This window comes from Mesoplodon densirostris, chromosome 19, assembly GCF_025265405.1.
Source record: "Mesoplodon densirostris isolate mMesDen1 chromosome 19, mMesDen1 primary haplotype, whole genome shotgun sequence".
Taxonomy (NCBI): Eukaryota; Metazoa; Chordata; class Mammalia; order Artiodactyla; family Ziphiidae; genus Mesoplodon; species Mesoplodon densirostris.
The window spans coordinates 10,772,925-10,789,362 of NC_082679.1; the positions used below are offsets into that span (position 1 = coordinate 10,772,925).

Sequence of the window (16,438 nt, forward strand, 5' to 3'; positions counted from 1 at the left end):
GAAACTAACACAACATTGCAAATTAGCTATACTCAAAAAAAACCCCAAAGCAAAACAGCTGTGGGAAACTGTCCACTACCTCCAGTAAATATACACCTGAGTAAACCATTCAACCAAGCAAACTTGAAAAATACAGAAGCATCTGAGAAGTATGGGGTGCTGTCCAAAATGCTCTGTGCCTTAACAGCTTAGTTCAACATCCAAAATGCATATTATAATATGTTCTCCCTTCTTTGTAGACCCCTTGACAGGAAGCTTTATGGAATGAAAACCCAGTTTCTCTTTTTCCATTCAGTCTGTTCCTGTCACCAAAGACCCAACAAAAGAAAAATAGTGAAACTTACACTATACACAACTGATGGTACACTGTCCAGAGAAAGTCTGAAATGATGTGATAAAAAATCGAGCCCTTTACTGCTTGAAAAGTGGAGCTGAGCAGGACAGGACCCAATAGCAAAAATCTAACAGTCAAATTGTAGACTACATGATTTAACATATTTTTATTAAATTATCATTTCCTTGAATTAATTTTTAAGGCTTCTTCCAAGAATCCTTTTCCTAGTACAATTTATCGTGACTACTTGGGATTGAGCTCACTAACATTTTCAAATGTTTGTCCTATTCCTCTCCTTCAAGTGAGACAAAGTCCAGGGCACCTGCTCTGTTCAGCACTGGTTCCAGGTCACGGTCATACAAGCAGTAAACAGACTTCCTGCCCCCATGGAGCTTAAATTCTAGTGGACATGGATTTTGTCATGTCCATCATTATACTTTTCCTAAAGTCCTGACGGTACTTCTCATTTTTAAAGCTTCTCCCCGTGTAGATTCTATTGAATGTAAAGGTTCTGACTGAAACCTACTACACCATCCTTACAAGGTTTCTCTGCTGTGCATTCTCTTGAGAATTATGACATTTTGGGCTCTGCTGGACACATTGGCCATACTCATACAACAAACAGGTCTCCTCCAGTGGAATTCGGATAACTGTAAAAAAAAAAAAGCAGCTCCCTCCTGAATGCTTAAAATACATTTTATAAATAGCCCCTGTTGTGGGCGTTTTCTGATGAAAATGAGAAGTCTAAGTTCTGAAGAACACTTTTATCACACTCTGTGTGTACTGGATTGATCACCACTATGGACTCTCTGATGAACCTGAAGACATGAACTCTTGCTAAAGCCCTTACCACAGTCAAAACATGTGTAGGGTTTCTCTCCTGTATGGACCCTCCGATGGGCTTGAAGATGGGAGGTCTGACTGAAGCTCTTCCCACATGTGCCACACTTATAGGGTTTCTCTCCCGTGTGGATCCTCTGATGAATGTGAAGGTATGAGTTCCAGATGAAGCCTTTCCCACATTCTTCACATCTGTAGGGTTTCTCTCCCGTGTGGACTCTCTGATGGGCTTGAAGATGGGAGCTCCAACTGAAACCCTTCCCACACACATCACACATGTAGGGTTTCTCTCTGGTGTGGACCCGCTGGTGGTCTTGAAGATGTGAGCTCTGACTGAAGCCTTTCCCACATGTGTCACATTTGTAGGGCTTCTCTCCTGTGTGGACTCTCTGATGGGCCTGAAGATGGGAATTCCGGCTGAAGCTCTTATTACACACATCACACTTGTAGGGTTTCTCGCCGGTGTGGATTCTCTGATGGGCTTGAAGGTTGGAGGCTTTACTGAAGTCTTTCCCACATACCTCGCATTTATATGGTTTCTCTCCAGTGTGAACACTCTGAAGAGGACCAGAGCTCTGATTGAATATCCTGTCACATGCCTTCCATTTGGACGTTTTGTCTGGAGGGTAGGCTGTCTGTTGGGCTTGAATTTGTGATGTCTCATTGAAGCCTTTACCACACAGCTCACATTTCCAGGATTTCTCACCAGTGCTGTCTACACAGTGACTGTTGAGGTCTAAGCTATGACTGGAGCCCTTCCCACACCTGCCACCCCTACACAGATTCTCCCCCGGGTGAATGGGCTCATGAGTGGGAAGGGAGGAGTTCTGATTGAAGCTCTCAGCAGCACACACCCCAGATCTGTAGGGTTTCTCCCCTGGGTTGGCTCTCTGATGGGTCTGCGGATGTGAGCTCTGACCCAAGTCCACCCCGCACTCATCATTCCCACTGCGTTTCCCTCCTCTGTGAACACTGTAATGAATGTGAAACACTGAGTTATACGTGGTGCCCTTCCCACACTCACTACACACGTGGGGCTTCTCTCCTACACGCAACTGCTGATGAAGTTCAACATCATAGCCAAGGGTGACACCTTTTCCAGTCTCATCAAAGGTCTGCTCTCCTGAGTGGATGATGCTATGCTGGGGTGTGTTCTTCACAAAGTCTTTTCCATGATTATTGTGGCCACAAGCCTTCTCGCTTTTGTGTACTTCCTGATTGCCATGGTGATGAGAGATCCTTCTCATGACACAGTGATCACACTGACACAGTTTATCTTTTATTTCAATTTGCTGACACCTACTCTGATAATTCTGTGACTCTCTCAGATACATTTTCCTCCAGAAATCCCAGGAGGTCTGAGTGGGAGACTCTTGATTTTTGATACTTGTGGAACTCTCCCCTTGAAGCTTTCCTACATACTTCTCATCTTCAGGAACCTGAGTAGATTCTCCTGACCATGCCTCACAGGAGGAATCATCTTGTTTTGGCAACATCTTGCCTTTCAGATTTATTATTGAGTCCTGAGTTCTGGTTAATTTACTTGTAAACTGTTCCCATATCTGCCAGCACATAAGGCCTTCATGTAAAAGCTGTCTTAATCCTGCTTCTTGAAGAGTCTCTATCTCATTTTGGTTCCTGTGTCCTGGAAGGATAAAGAGAATTCAGAGATGAAAGTGAGGACAAGTTCAGGGACAAAAAAATATTTCACAGGTCGACTGTGCTGGGAGACCCTATTCAACCAGTGGAGAGTTCAGCTGGACTCTGTCTTTGTTTTTTCATGCTTACGGAAACAAAGAGCTGATATGTAGTAGCCTCCTATCACTACGTGTTAATGAGACTCATTTAGAATTAATATACCGAGACTTATGTATGAGGTCAAAATTAGAAATACAGTGCTACTGAGCAGGGGACATGCTCAGCAAAAGTGAAAAGAAAAGATTTGCAGAGGGAAACATCTCCTCTGTCCTGATAATGAACCCATGAGATGATAACTTTATTTCCTTAATTTAGCCATTATATGCACATGTTAATACATAAGCTAGATTTGAGAGAATTCCTCTTTATTTCAATGATGTCCTAATATATAATATTCAACTAGTGAACATTATTAACTGGGAATAAAAACTAGAAAACTTATTCCCTTAACTGACACATCCTATGGGAGTAAAAAATCCTATGATAATTATTGCCACTTAATTTGGCTGAATTTTCTGATAAGCCTGAATGGCTAATATTATCTTCCAGGTTTTGTAGATATGAATCTGCAAATACCAAAAGTCGCTGTGGTAGCCAGTATCCAAGACAATCCCCAGGAGGTATCTACACCCTATTGAAGTCCCCTCCACAACCTTTCAGGATTGGCCTGCGAAGCCAACAGGGTATGGCAGACGTGAATGGTATGTCACTTCCAAGTTTATGTCATAAAAGACACTGTGATTTCTGCCTTCTACTCCCTTGGGTGTAATTAGCTTGGGGAAACCAGCTGCCACGTTTTGAGGACATTCAGGCAGCCCTAGGGAGAGGCCTGTTTGGCAAAGAACTGAGGCCTCCTGCCAACAGCCAGGGAAGAACTGAGGCCTCCTGTCAACAACCCTGTGAATGAGCCCATCTTGAAAACACATCCCTTGAGGCCCATCAAGCCTTCAGAGGATTGCAGCTCATGCAGACTCCTTGAGATCTTATGAGATCATGAGCCAGAACTACCCTGCTAAGCTGCCCCCAGAGTCCTGACTTACAGAAACTATAATGCCTGTAGTTCTAAGCTGCAAAGTTTAAGAGCAATTTGTTACACAGCAATTGATGGCTAATACAAGTACCATAGAAATTAAAATTAGATTAGGCATTCATCAGAAGATTAACAGTGTTCTGAAATAATCCTTTCATCATACTGATATATTCTCCACTCATGAGCTGTCTGCAGGAGGAGTGGACAGTGAGATCCACTTAGCACCATTCTCTGTGAGCTGCAAGGACTCAGACCTGCATGGTTCTCACCTGAACACCCACCTCCTTGGGTTTCTGGCTCCATCACCCAAAGCTTCTCTTTTCTGTCCAGCTGTAGTAGCATATCTAATTTGAAAGGTTGATATCCTGTGAAAAAGAAATGGCACATGTGTAAGGTGAGTACACTAAAGGCAAAATTTTTAATTCCAATTCTACAATCTTCATGCACTGTAAGTAGTATTTTTCCAAATTCTGATCGTGACCTGTTGTAATAAATACCTCTTATGCTGTGATCTGGTAGACAAATACACAGATATACATCACCGAATCGAGGGATCGAATGACTCGATCCTAACCACTATCTACTTTTATCACATCTCCTTTCCTGTCTTTAACTCACAATTGCTGTTGCACTATATGCAGTTCCTGACAGGAAGCTATGCTATTCCGTCCTATTTAATTAAATGCAATAATGATGCAATTTGCTAACTGACTTTAAAACCCCACCAAGATGTCGCAACTACAATTTGAGAAAATAGACAAGGTAGAGATGAGATGTCCCACTGGGATGAGGAAATTCAGGGTCCCAGATTCAGGGAAGCATTTCAAGAGCCCCAAGTCTTAAACGTTTGAAACCAAGGCACTCCTGAGGGTTGACACTGAGTCACAGGGTGCCCGTCCTCACCCACTGAGACCAGGTTCCAGAAGTTCTCCAGCATCACGTCTCGGTACAGCTTCCTCTGGGTGGAGTCCAGCAGCCCCAGCTCCTCCTTGGTGAAGGTCACAGCCACGTCCTTGAAGGACACTGGCTCCTATGACATCAAGCACACACACAGCCTCAATCTTATGATCAGTGGCTCCTGGGAGAGGGATGGCACTTAGTGGGTGGAGAGGGTGGGTGGGAAGTTGTTCTAGGTCCTGGGGACCTTGAGTCTACCTTATGTAGTTTCCTCCTCTTCTCCATCCCGCATGTCAATGCCACATGCTAAATACTGAAATATATTTATGATCATTGACTTTTTTCTTTTTTTGGCCGCGCCTCGCGGCATGCAAGATGTGGGATCCTAGTTCCCTGAGCAGGGATGGAACCTGTGCCCTCTGCAGTGGAAGTGCGGAGTCCTAACCACTGGACCGCTGGGGAATTCCCTTATGATAGTTGCTTTAAAATTCTGATAAGATGGATGAAACTTGAAGACATTATGCTAAGTGAAGTCAGCCAGTCACAAAAGGATTATGTGTATGATTCCACTTATATGAGATACCCAGAGTAGTCAAATATATAGAGACAGGAAGTAAAGTGATGTTTGCAAGAGACTGGGGGGTGTGGGAGGATAGGAAATTACTGTTTAATGGGTATGAAATTTCACTTTGAGAAGATGAAAAAAGTTCTGGAGATGTGTGGTGGTGATGGTTGCACAACAGTGTGAATGTACTTAAAACCACTGAACTGTACACTTAAAAATAGTTTGAATGGTAAATTTTATGTTATGTATATATATTTTTTGAAATTATTTTATTTTTGGCTGCACTGGGTCTTAGTTGTGGCACATGGGATCTTTAGTTGCGGCATGCAGGCTCTTAGTTGCGGCATGCAGGCAGGATCTGCTTTGCTGACCAGGGATTGAACCCGGGCCCCCTGCATTGGGAGCATGGAGTCCTACTCACTGGACCACCAGGGAAGTCTCTGTTATATATATTTTACCACAATAAAAAATGTCCATCATGAGGTGAATGAATAACCAAATTGTGGTATATCCATGCAATGAAATACTATGCAGCAATAAAAAGGAACAAATTATTGACCTGTATTCAAAAACATTCTGATGAACAAATGAAGCCAGACACAAGAAGAGCATATACTGTATAATTCCATTAATGTGAAACTCAAGAAACGATGAATCTGATCTGGAGTGACATAAAGTAAATCAGTTATTGCCTACAGCCAGGGATGTGGGACTGGGATTAACTGGGGCACCAGGTCACCTTTTTGGTGATGGAAATGATCTACATCTAGATTGTGGCAGTGGTCACGTGGGTATGTATATTTGTCAAAATTGATCAAATACATTTTTATATGTTATATTACATGTAAATTTCACCTCAAAAATGATTTTTAAAGACACAATTAAGAAAACAAATCGACAAATCACAGAATGGAAAAAAATTACAGTACGTATATCTAACAAAAGACTTGAACTCACAAAACATAAAGAACTCCTCAATAATAAAAAGTAGAAGTCACATTTTTAAATGGGCAAATGATTTTAACAAACTTTTCATAAAGGATATGCCAATTGCAAAAACCCATGAAAAAGTATTCAACATCATGTATCATGAGGGAAATACAAATTACAATCACGGTGAGATGTCATTCATTAGAATGGCTAAAATAAAAAAGATCTACAAAACCAAATGGCAGCAAAGAGGTAGGACAAACTGGAACTTTCATGCACCGCTGATGAGTTGTTAAATGGTACAAACACTGTGGAAAACAGTTTATATTCACCTACCACTTCTAGATGTTTACCCAAGAGATATGAAAACATGTCCTCAAGACCTGCGCAGAATGCTCAGGGAGCTTTATTCATTAACAATTAAAAGCTGCAAACAACTCAAAGGTCCTTCAAAAGGATAAGCAAACTGATATATTCATAAAATGGAATATAATAAAAAGGAATGAATTATTGACACCTGCAACAGCACAGATGAATCTCAAAAACTTTATGCGGGGTGAAAGAAGCCAGACACAAGAGTACATACACTATGATTTCACTGATTATATTTAATTTGAAAACAAGTAAATCTAGTGATATGATGACAGTTCAGAACAGTAAATGCCTCCCGGGGGTAAGAAACTGTCTTGAAAGAGACATGAGAGAACTTTTTGGGGTAATGTCGGTAATGTAAATGTTCTATTTCTTGTTTTGTGTAATGGGCTAATGCAATTATACAACTTGCAAAATGGGGTATACAACTGTCATTGACCTGTAATTTTTGTAAGTAAATTATATTCCATTTTTTAAAGCCCTATGCAAAAGTGTTATGAATCAAAGCAAAAGTTATTCAGAGGTATGCTTAACTGTAGCTTCTGAAATGTAAGACAAAAAATAGAAACACTTCTCAGACAATACACAGAAGAATGCTGAGTCATAAAAACGCAAGTGTTAACATTAAGTGAAAAAATAAAATTGAAAATTATACATATACTGTGATTCTAATTATATTAAGTATAACTGATTTACAAGCAGTGTAGTAGTTTGGGTTTTCAAAATTTCTTGAGGGGCTTCCCTGGTGGCGCAGTGGTTGAGAGTCCGCCTGCCGATGCAGGGGACGCAGGTTCGTGCCCCGGTCCAGGAAGATCCCACATGCCGCGGAGCGGCTGGGCCCGTAAGCCATGGCCGCTGGGCCTGCGCGTCCAGAGCCTGTGCTCCGCAACGGGAGAGACCACAGCAGTGAGAGGCCCGCGTGATGCAAAAAAAAAAAAATTTCTTGATATTTACGGATTTCTGTACTCTTATTTGTGAAATAAAAATGATAAAAGAAAACAAAACCAAAAATAAAAACTAGAACCAATAAAATAGCAAGTACCTGGGAATTCCCTGGTGGTCCAGTGGTTAGAACTCAGCATTTTTATTGCAGTGGGCTCGGGTTTGATCCTTGGTCAGGGAACTAAGATCTCGCAAGCCACGCATGGCACGGCCAAAAAAAACCCCAAAAAGGCAAGTACCTGGCATATAAGGAACACGTTTTCTTCCTTTATCCTTCCCATGGGAGAGAAAAAGGATGTGTCTAATCTTTGAGAAAAGAGATGTAATTTTAAGAGATAAAACTCAACTCACCTGGAACTTGGTCATTTTCTCCAGCCCCTTCTGGGGAAGGGCAGAGTCCTGGGAAGACACAACTGGCAAAGGAGAAGGAAGCCATGAGACGTAGATCCAAGCCCAAGTGGTGGCTCTGTGTGAATCACCAGCCCCCCAGCCAGGGGCTCCAGTGCAGTGAACAATCTGCTCAAGTCTAAGCAGCGAGGCTCACACAAGAGTCCCTTGTGGTGGCTCCCAGGGTTCAGGGTCATCATTCTCGCCCTGGGTATCAGGGGAAATGAAAGGCAGTGGAATGTACGGGTATGAGAGTGCACTCTGGGGCCAAAAGGTCTGGGGTCAATCCTGGTACTGCTACTGTGACATAATATACTGGTTTCCGCCCCCAGCTCCTGACACGGGGCTCCTGAAATCCTTGTAATTTCCTGGATGCTAGGAGTGTCTTTTGTTGTAATGAGGCGACTCCTGGGGGGCTCCTGGATGGGGACTCGTCAGCAGAAAGACCAAAGCTTGATTAGATGGCTTGGGATGTTCAGCCGCACCCCCTACCGTCCAGGGAGGGGAGAGGGGCTGGAAATGGAGTTAAGAGTTCATCATGCCCAAGTGAGGAAGCCTCCATAAAATCCCAGTAGTATGGGGTTCGCCTTATGTCATATCCTTTAACAAACTAGCAAATGTTAAAGTGTTTCTCTGAGTTCTGTGAGCCGCACCAGCAAATAACTGACTCCAAAGTGGAAGAGTCTTGCAAACCTCTGATTTGCAGCCAAGTCAGACAGAAGTTGTGGGTAACCTGGGGGCCTTCTATTTGCAAACGGCATCTGAGCGGGGGCAGGGCGATCTTGTGGGACTGAGCCCTTAACCTGTGGGATCTGAAGCTATCTCCAGGAAAAGAGTGTCCGAATTGAGCTAAGTTGTAGGGCACCCAGCTGGTAAAGTAGAATTAATTGCTCGGCGTGGGGAAAAACCCACCCACATCCGATGTCAGAAATGTTGTGAAGGTGCTAGGAGTGTGAGAATAGAGAGGGACACAGGAGGAAGACTGAATTGTTCTTACAGAGCTACTAATGCTGCTTAAGTTAATTAACCTCCCTCTGCCTCAAATCTGTCACCTGCAAAATGAGAACAGTGCTTCCTTACAGGATTGCTCAAATGTGCAAGTCAAACATGTGAATAGATGGAAACTTATCACTGATTCCACTTCAGAAAAGCAGGTGAATATTATACATCATAAAACTGCTCTTGCAAATGTCCTTTGCCATCATTTCCAATAAAGGGGTCTTTTTAAAAAAAATTATTTTATTTATTTATTTTTGGCTGCGTTGGGTCTTCATTGTGGTGCACGGGCTTCTCATTGCAGTGGCTTCTCTTGTTGGGGAGCACGGGCTCTAGGCATGTGGGCTTCAGTAGTTGTGGCATGAGGGCTCAGTAGTTGTGGCTCTCAGGCTCTAGAGCGCAGGCTCAGTAGTTGCAGCGCACGGGCTTAGTTGCTCCGCGGCATGTGGGATCTTCCTGGACCAGGGCTTGAACCTGTGTCCCCTGCATTGGCAGGCGGATTCTTTTTTTTTTTTTTTGCTGTACGTGGGCCTCTCACTGTTGTGGCCTCTCCCACTGCGGAGCACAGGCTCCGGACGCGCAGGCTCAGCAGCCACGGCTCACGGGCCCAGCCGCTCTGCGGCATGTGGGATCTTCCTGGACCAGGGCACGAACCTGTGTCCCCTGCATCGGCAGGCGGACTCTCAACCACTGTGCCACCAGGGAAGCCCGGCAGGCAGATTCTTAACCACTGTGCCACCAGGGAAGCCCCAAAGGGCCTTTTTTAACATCCAGATTTCAGAGACTGTACAATGCTTTGCCTTAAGAAATTCACCTTTATCTCTGACAAGTCCATAGTTCTGATTGGCTATATTACTTAATAATTTCTGGCCCTGTAATGATGATTCATTGATACCAGTATCTGGTTTTGTAAAAGGTATAAATACTTGCGAATTTTCTTCATGCAGCCAGAAGAGTCTCAATGGCACATTCCCCTCTGCCGTGCTGACTGTAGTAAAGAAAAACTATTTTAAAATATGACTGCTAGTTTTTTTTTTCATTTTAAACAAAAGTCCGACAGAATGTCTCAATGAACAATGCTGTAGTGGCCATAACAGATCCTAACTTATAAGGGTGCTTTGGGGATTAAGTGAGCAAGTCCAATAGCCCCGAACAGGCAAGTCCATCCAGACAGAAAGTAAATTAGTGGCTGCCAGGGGCTGGGAGGGCAGCAAATGAGAAGTGACAGCTCAAGGGCATGGGGTTTCTTTTGGGGATGAGGAAAATGTTCTGGAATTAGCCGGTGGTGATGGCTGTACAACCTCGTGAATATACTAAAAACCAGTGAGTTGTATACTTTAAGGGTGACTAAAGCATACTTTAGTATACTAAAGGGTGACTCTTATGATATGTGAATTACATCTCAAGTTAAAAAATAGGGGGAAAAAAAGCCTTGGCTCAGTGCCTGGCACATAATACAAGCTCTCAGTAAGTGACGGTATGATGATTATTGCTCCCATTTAATGGATGAGGAAGCTGAGGATTCATGAGATTTAAGTTACTGGTAATCACAGAGCTGGTGAGGCCTGACTAACCTGAAATCCAACTCTGACTCCAGAGCCCGTGCTCTTAATCCAGTCACTGTGTCTCTAATCACAAACACACAGAAGAGATGGGAGGGGTGGCCTTGGGGAGGAGAGAAAGGGGAGTTGGAGGGTACACACTCTGCTCAAAGTGACCTGCTGAGCGACATGGAGCCAGGGCATCGGGATTCTACCGACTCTTCTGACAGCTCTTTGCGTCTATTTCCACATCTATACAACAGGGATAAGGAGAATATCGAGCTCATAGCGGTGACAAGAGGTTTCAGTGAATACGTGCAAATAAGCGTTAAAGGTATGATAGCGCCTCATGTTCGTGGGTCCTGCTGCTTTAGTTAGGCAGAAGCACTCCCGTAGGGATGAGAGCAATGTATCCGCTCCCCAAAGCTTGGAAGACAGATCATTCATAACCCCCGACTCCCTTGCGCTGGCCCTGTATTTGCTGCCCTCTCCCACTCTGCTCTGCTCAGCAACACGGTTTTGCAGGCAGACCTGACATTTCGCCGTATTTAGTAGGAGAAAGCAAGTGGGGTCTGGGGTGCCTGGCTCGACTCTGCTCGCCTCTCACCCTTCAAATCCCCGTCCCCAGAAGTCTTCTATCGCCTGCGGGCGGTTGAGGGGATGGTGAGCGGTGAAGCATCTGTTTTGCTTCTGAGATGATTAACACACTGTTTTAATCCCAGCACCTAGAATATAATAAGTGCTCAAAACACGTGGAATCAAAGGATGACCGAAGACAGACTTTATCGGGCAAGGGTCAGACTGGTCCATCTCAGAGGTTCCTCTGAGCTGTAAAATTCTGAGGCTGTTCCTGATTGGGAGGAGGAGAGGATGAATTGTATTTTCCAATTTTTTCCTCTGGGTTTCTTTTTTTTTTAAATTTTTTTTTGGCCATGCCGCACGCCTTGCGGGATCTTAGTTCCCCACCAGGGATTGAACCCGTGCCCCGTGCAAGTGGAAGCGTGGAGTCCTAATCACTGGTTTTGCTCAAGCAACACTAAGGTCATCTTTAAAAGTAAAACACTCAGGGACTTCCCTGGTGGTCCAGCGGTTAAGACTCTGCGCTCCCAATGCAGGGGCCCCAGGTTTGATCCCTGGTCAGGGAACTAGATCCTATGTGCCTCAACCAAGACCTGGCACAGCCAAATAAATAAATAAAAAGTAAAATATTGATAAAAGGAAAAATTATGGGCTCTGGATAAGGCAACCCCTATTTATTTATTTATTTTAAAACATTCATTCATTCACCATGATCAGGTATTTACTCAAATGTCATTGTCCTCAGAGTTCTTCCATGGACATGCTTTATATACTTTAAATCCCCTGCTCCACCACTTCCCTTCTTCTCCAGTTCACTGCCCTTTTATATTTAGGGTCATCCCTCTCTATCTTATTAATGTACATCTTATTTTTTTGGTTTTTTTTTTTTGTCCATGCCTCGCAGCATGTGGGATCTTAGTTTCCCGACCAGGGATCGAACCTGGGCTCCCTGCAGCAGAAGCACAGAGTCTTAACCACTGGACCAACAGGAAAGTCCCTAATGTACATTTTAGTTATTCATCTTGCTTATATCAATCCACGTTTTTGCAGTGTAGGCCGCATTGTTTTAGTCTCTTTCTCCAGTGCCTAGAATAGTTCATGGCATGAAGCAGCCACTCAACACAGATTTGTTTAAAAAAAAAAAAAAGGTGAATGGCTGAGGGGACTTTCCTGGTGGTCCAGGGGTTAGGACTCCGTGCTTCCATTGCAGGAGGCGCAAGTTCAATCCCTGGTCAGGGAACTAAGATTCTGTCTGCCATGAGGGGTGGCCAAAAAAAAAAACAACAAAAAAACGTGATTTACTGAATGAATAGTTGATAAAGATACATCCTGTATTATATTAGCTGAGCACTTCATTACTATTCACCAGGATCATTCATTCATTCATTCATTCAACAAATACTTACTGATTATCTAGCATGTACCAGGCACAATTCTATATATTAAAGATACAGCAGTGGATAAAATCCCTGCTGTCATGAAGCTGATATTATAGTAGAGGATAGGTAATAAGCCAGCCAACAGATAAGTATATAATGTGCTAGCCAGTGGTAGACACTGCTAAGAAAAATATGGCAGGGAAAACGGGGATGGAGAGAGATGGGGAGGTGCTATTTTAGGAAGGACGGTTTCAATTCTAGTGCTGTAGTTCCTGGGTGAGTGACGTTGTGCAGATCAATTATCCTCTTGTGCCTCATTTGTAATAACATGGGGATAATAACAGGGATGTGTTGAGGAATAAATGAGTTAATACAAGAAAAGCACTGGAAACTCTGCTTGATTCGTAATAAGCTCCCAATAAACTCCACCAGGTTATTGTTATGACCTGGTGATGAATACAGAAATGGTGCATTACTCCTGGTTTGTTCTAAGTAAATTTGTTTTAGGACATGAAAAGCATTACCAATAACTGTATATCAACTTTTAAATACTCTGAAAAGCTGTGACTTCTGAGTATAGCCAAGAGTGAGTGAGATAAAGGAGAAGTAATACCTACGTGGATCGTTTTTATTGTTTTGTCACTTAATCCATTTTCAGGAATTCAAAAAACCATCTCGCAGAGCTGCAGGCCCCTGTAGCCATCTACCAACTGCACACCTGTACCAGCCACAAACATTTAACTGAATAACTTCTCTCTGTAAACCTTGTCACAGTGCTGGGCACACTGGAAAGAATACAACACAGTCCCCACAACGTAGGAATCAAGACCGATTGGAAACCATGAGCAAACTAAATTCCAAATAAGAAACAAAATCCATAACCTTCTTTAACTGCAACTCTTTCAGGGGGGCCCCTAGCTTTCTCACTAGCCACCATTCTCCTAGCTACTATGTGAAAACTTTGGAACTGTTAATGTCCTCTCTCTCTCTTGACCTCTACATATTTATGATAATCTAGTATAAATCCTCTTCACTCAAGGTCTGGATTTTGTATTAAAATACTCAAGCAAAAAAAAAAAAGGAGGGTGGATTATGTAAGACTGACAAACGGTATACAACAGTTGAAGGTTGACAACGGTTGATGGCTATGTGAGAATTCATTATATTATTTTCTGTACGTTTGTGCTAGAAAATGTTCATAATTACAAGTTACCAAATATAAAAGTACTACAAGTATGATAACATTTTTGAGAAGCATAGAAAAACATATATACAAAGAAATAACTAAAGAGAAATACATTAACATGTTTACAGTTATCTCTACATTCTGGATAATTATGGATAATTACTGGCTTTCTTCATCTATTTCTCGTATTTTCTATGAAGAGCACAAATTACTTCTATAATCAGAATATGAATGTAACATCATATACAATTACAAGAAATTAATTAGGACTTCCCTGGTGGCGCAGTGGTTAAGAATCTGCCTGCTAATGCAGGAGACACAGGTTCGAGCCTTGGTCCAGGAAGATCCCACATGCCACGGAGCAACTAGGCCTGTGAGCCACAACTACTGAGCCTGCGCTCTAGAGCCTGCAAGCCACAACTACTGAGCCCACATGCCCCAACTACTGAGCCCACGTGCCACAACTACTGATGCCTGTGCGCCTAGAGCCCGTGCTCCACAACAAGAGAAGCCACCGCAGTGAGAAGCCCGCGCACCGCAACCAAGAGGAGCCCCTGCTCACTGCAACTAGGGAAAGTCTGCGCACAGCAACAAAGACCCAACACAGCCATAAATAAATAAATACATAAATAAAATAAATTTAAAAAAAGAAATTAATTAAATGAGCACAGCCTTCAGGTCCTCTAAGGTCCTAAATTATTACCAAACGACCCTCCCTCCTTCATTCACAGGGGTTATTTACCACGTTAGGGCTGAAGGAGAGTGTTGCCCAACCAACATGCAGCAAAGCCAGTCTACTGACACCAGGTGGTGGTGAAGGAAAGTATAGCATTTACTGCAGGACGCCAAGCAAGGAGAACAGGCAGCTCATGTTCAGAAGACCCAAACTCTCTGATAGATTTCAGCGAAGGGTTTTTAAAGACAGTGTGAGGGAGGGGATCACAGGTGTGTGATCCGCTCATGCACAATTCTCTGACTGGCTGATGGTGAGGTAACAGGGTGCTGTTTCGGGAATCTCAATCATCAACCTGGTTCCAACACATCTGGGATCTACCTGCTGGTGGTCAGCATGCAGTTAACTTCCTCCACGTGGTGGGGGGTTTAGTATCTGCAAAACAACTCAAGGATGTGGCTCAGGATATTATCTCTAGCCCTTGAGGAGGAACTAAATGTCCTCCTTGACTTTGTTTTATGGCTAAACTATTATTTTTTTCTTGCTTGACTGTTTTCCTTTGTTTCTGCGTTTTCTCGTTTCTCTGACTAAATTTGCTCTTTGGAACTCAGGGAAGGCCTAGGAGACTAAAGCTTTTTTATAAACAAGAGGTGAGGGACACACGGTGGGTAGGGGAGGTCTGTCCCCAGGAAGGCCCCAGAGTGTCCCGCTCAGTTTCAAGAGTATGGCTTAAAGGTCAAGAACGCAAGCTGCCTGGGTTCAAATTCCCAGTTCTGTCTTTTCTCTGTTGTTTGACTTTGAGTAATTCTTCACCTATCAATGTTCTCATCTGTAAAATACAGATAATAACCACATCTTTGTTATGAAGATTAAGCTAATTAATGCATATAAAGGCTGTAGAAGAGTACCTGGCATTCACTATGTTAACAAATTATTATTACTCATTCATCAACACGTCTCATCCAACCTCCCATTTATTCTATAAACATTCGACATTTGCCCAGGAGTAAAAATCTGCTAATGAATGAAGGAAATCTGTTGCCCAACTGAGAGTAGAAATGACACAGCACGATAAATTCTCTCACTTTGGGACAATGTTGCCACGAGTCATGGGTCATTCCCTCCTCTCTGCAACCTCTTTGAGAAATCAGGGTCGGGAAAGGAAAGATATAATCTTGTCTCAGGTCCAGGATAAATCACAGCGGACATCCCCAGGCACCAGCTGGGGGTGAGACCCACTCCTTCCTTTAAAAAAGGTCGTGGGGGGCTTCCCTGGTGGCGCAGTGGTTGAGAGTCCGCCTGCCGATGCAGGGGACACGGGTTCGTGCCCCGGTCCGCTGAGCCTGCGCGTCCGGAGCCTGTGCTCCGCAACGGGAGAGGCCACAACAGTGAGAGGTCCGCGTACTGCAAAAATTAAATAAATAAATAAATAAATAAAATAAAAAAGGTCGTGGGGTCATTAGGAATCCACGAAAAACCCCTCTTCCCGCAGGGGTCAGAGAAGAGCCAGTGTGGCTCTGCAGCTGGAGCTCAGAACCCACCGCGGGCTCAAAGAGGCCTTCAAGGACTGAGCGCTTCTCGAAAGAAATAAAAGACTGAGAACGACCGACCGCCTTTTCACAGGTGCCAGAGACCGGTTCTAAGCCTTTTCACATCACATAAATCTCACCACATGCCTACTAGGGAGGCACTACTATTAACTCCACTTTGCAGACGAGAAATGGAAAAGTGAAATAACTCTACAAAGAGTACATCCGTAAGAGACCGCAGAGCGTGCAGAAAGTAAGGGAGGAGAGGGAAACCGAGCGTCCTGAGACTCTCAAACCGGAGATCGCGACCCCTGCCCGCCTGCAACTCGGGTACGCGCGAACCGCCCCAAACACCGAGGTGACGAAAACCGTCGCCCCTGCCCTCCACGGCTTCTATTCCCCAAGGGCGAGGTTGGCACCTGCGGATTCCACGCCCAGGAGGGCTCGGAAGAGACTCGGGTTCTAGGCACTGACTCACCTCCCAGCAGGTACTGATGACCGCGGCCTCTCACTCCTGTAGCGGAAGGGCCCGGACTACACGCCGCCCCTGGACCACACTT

The 16,438-nt window shown here is 43.8% G+C and overlaps 1 protein-coding gene across 1 annotated transcript; it reads right to left on the reverse strand.

Moving 5' to 3' along the window:
- Window positions 1-1,132: 1,132 nt before the first annotated feature.
- On the reverse strand, window positions 1,133-16,401 carry ZNF233 (zinc finger protein 233). The gene is given in 6 exon segments (XM_060083985.1): window positions 1,133-1,161; window positions 1,164-2,819; window positions 4,172-4,267; window positions 4,806-4,932; window positions 7,960-9,979; window positions 16,357-16,401. Coding segments are annotated over 5 exon segments (1,923 nt in total). The 5' UTR covers window positions 7,975-9,979; window positions 16,357-16,401.
- Window positions 16,402-16,438: the final 37 nt, after the last annotated feature.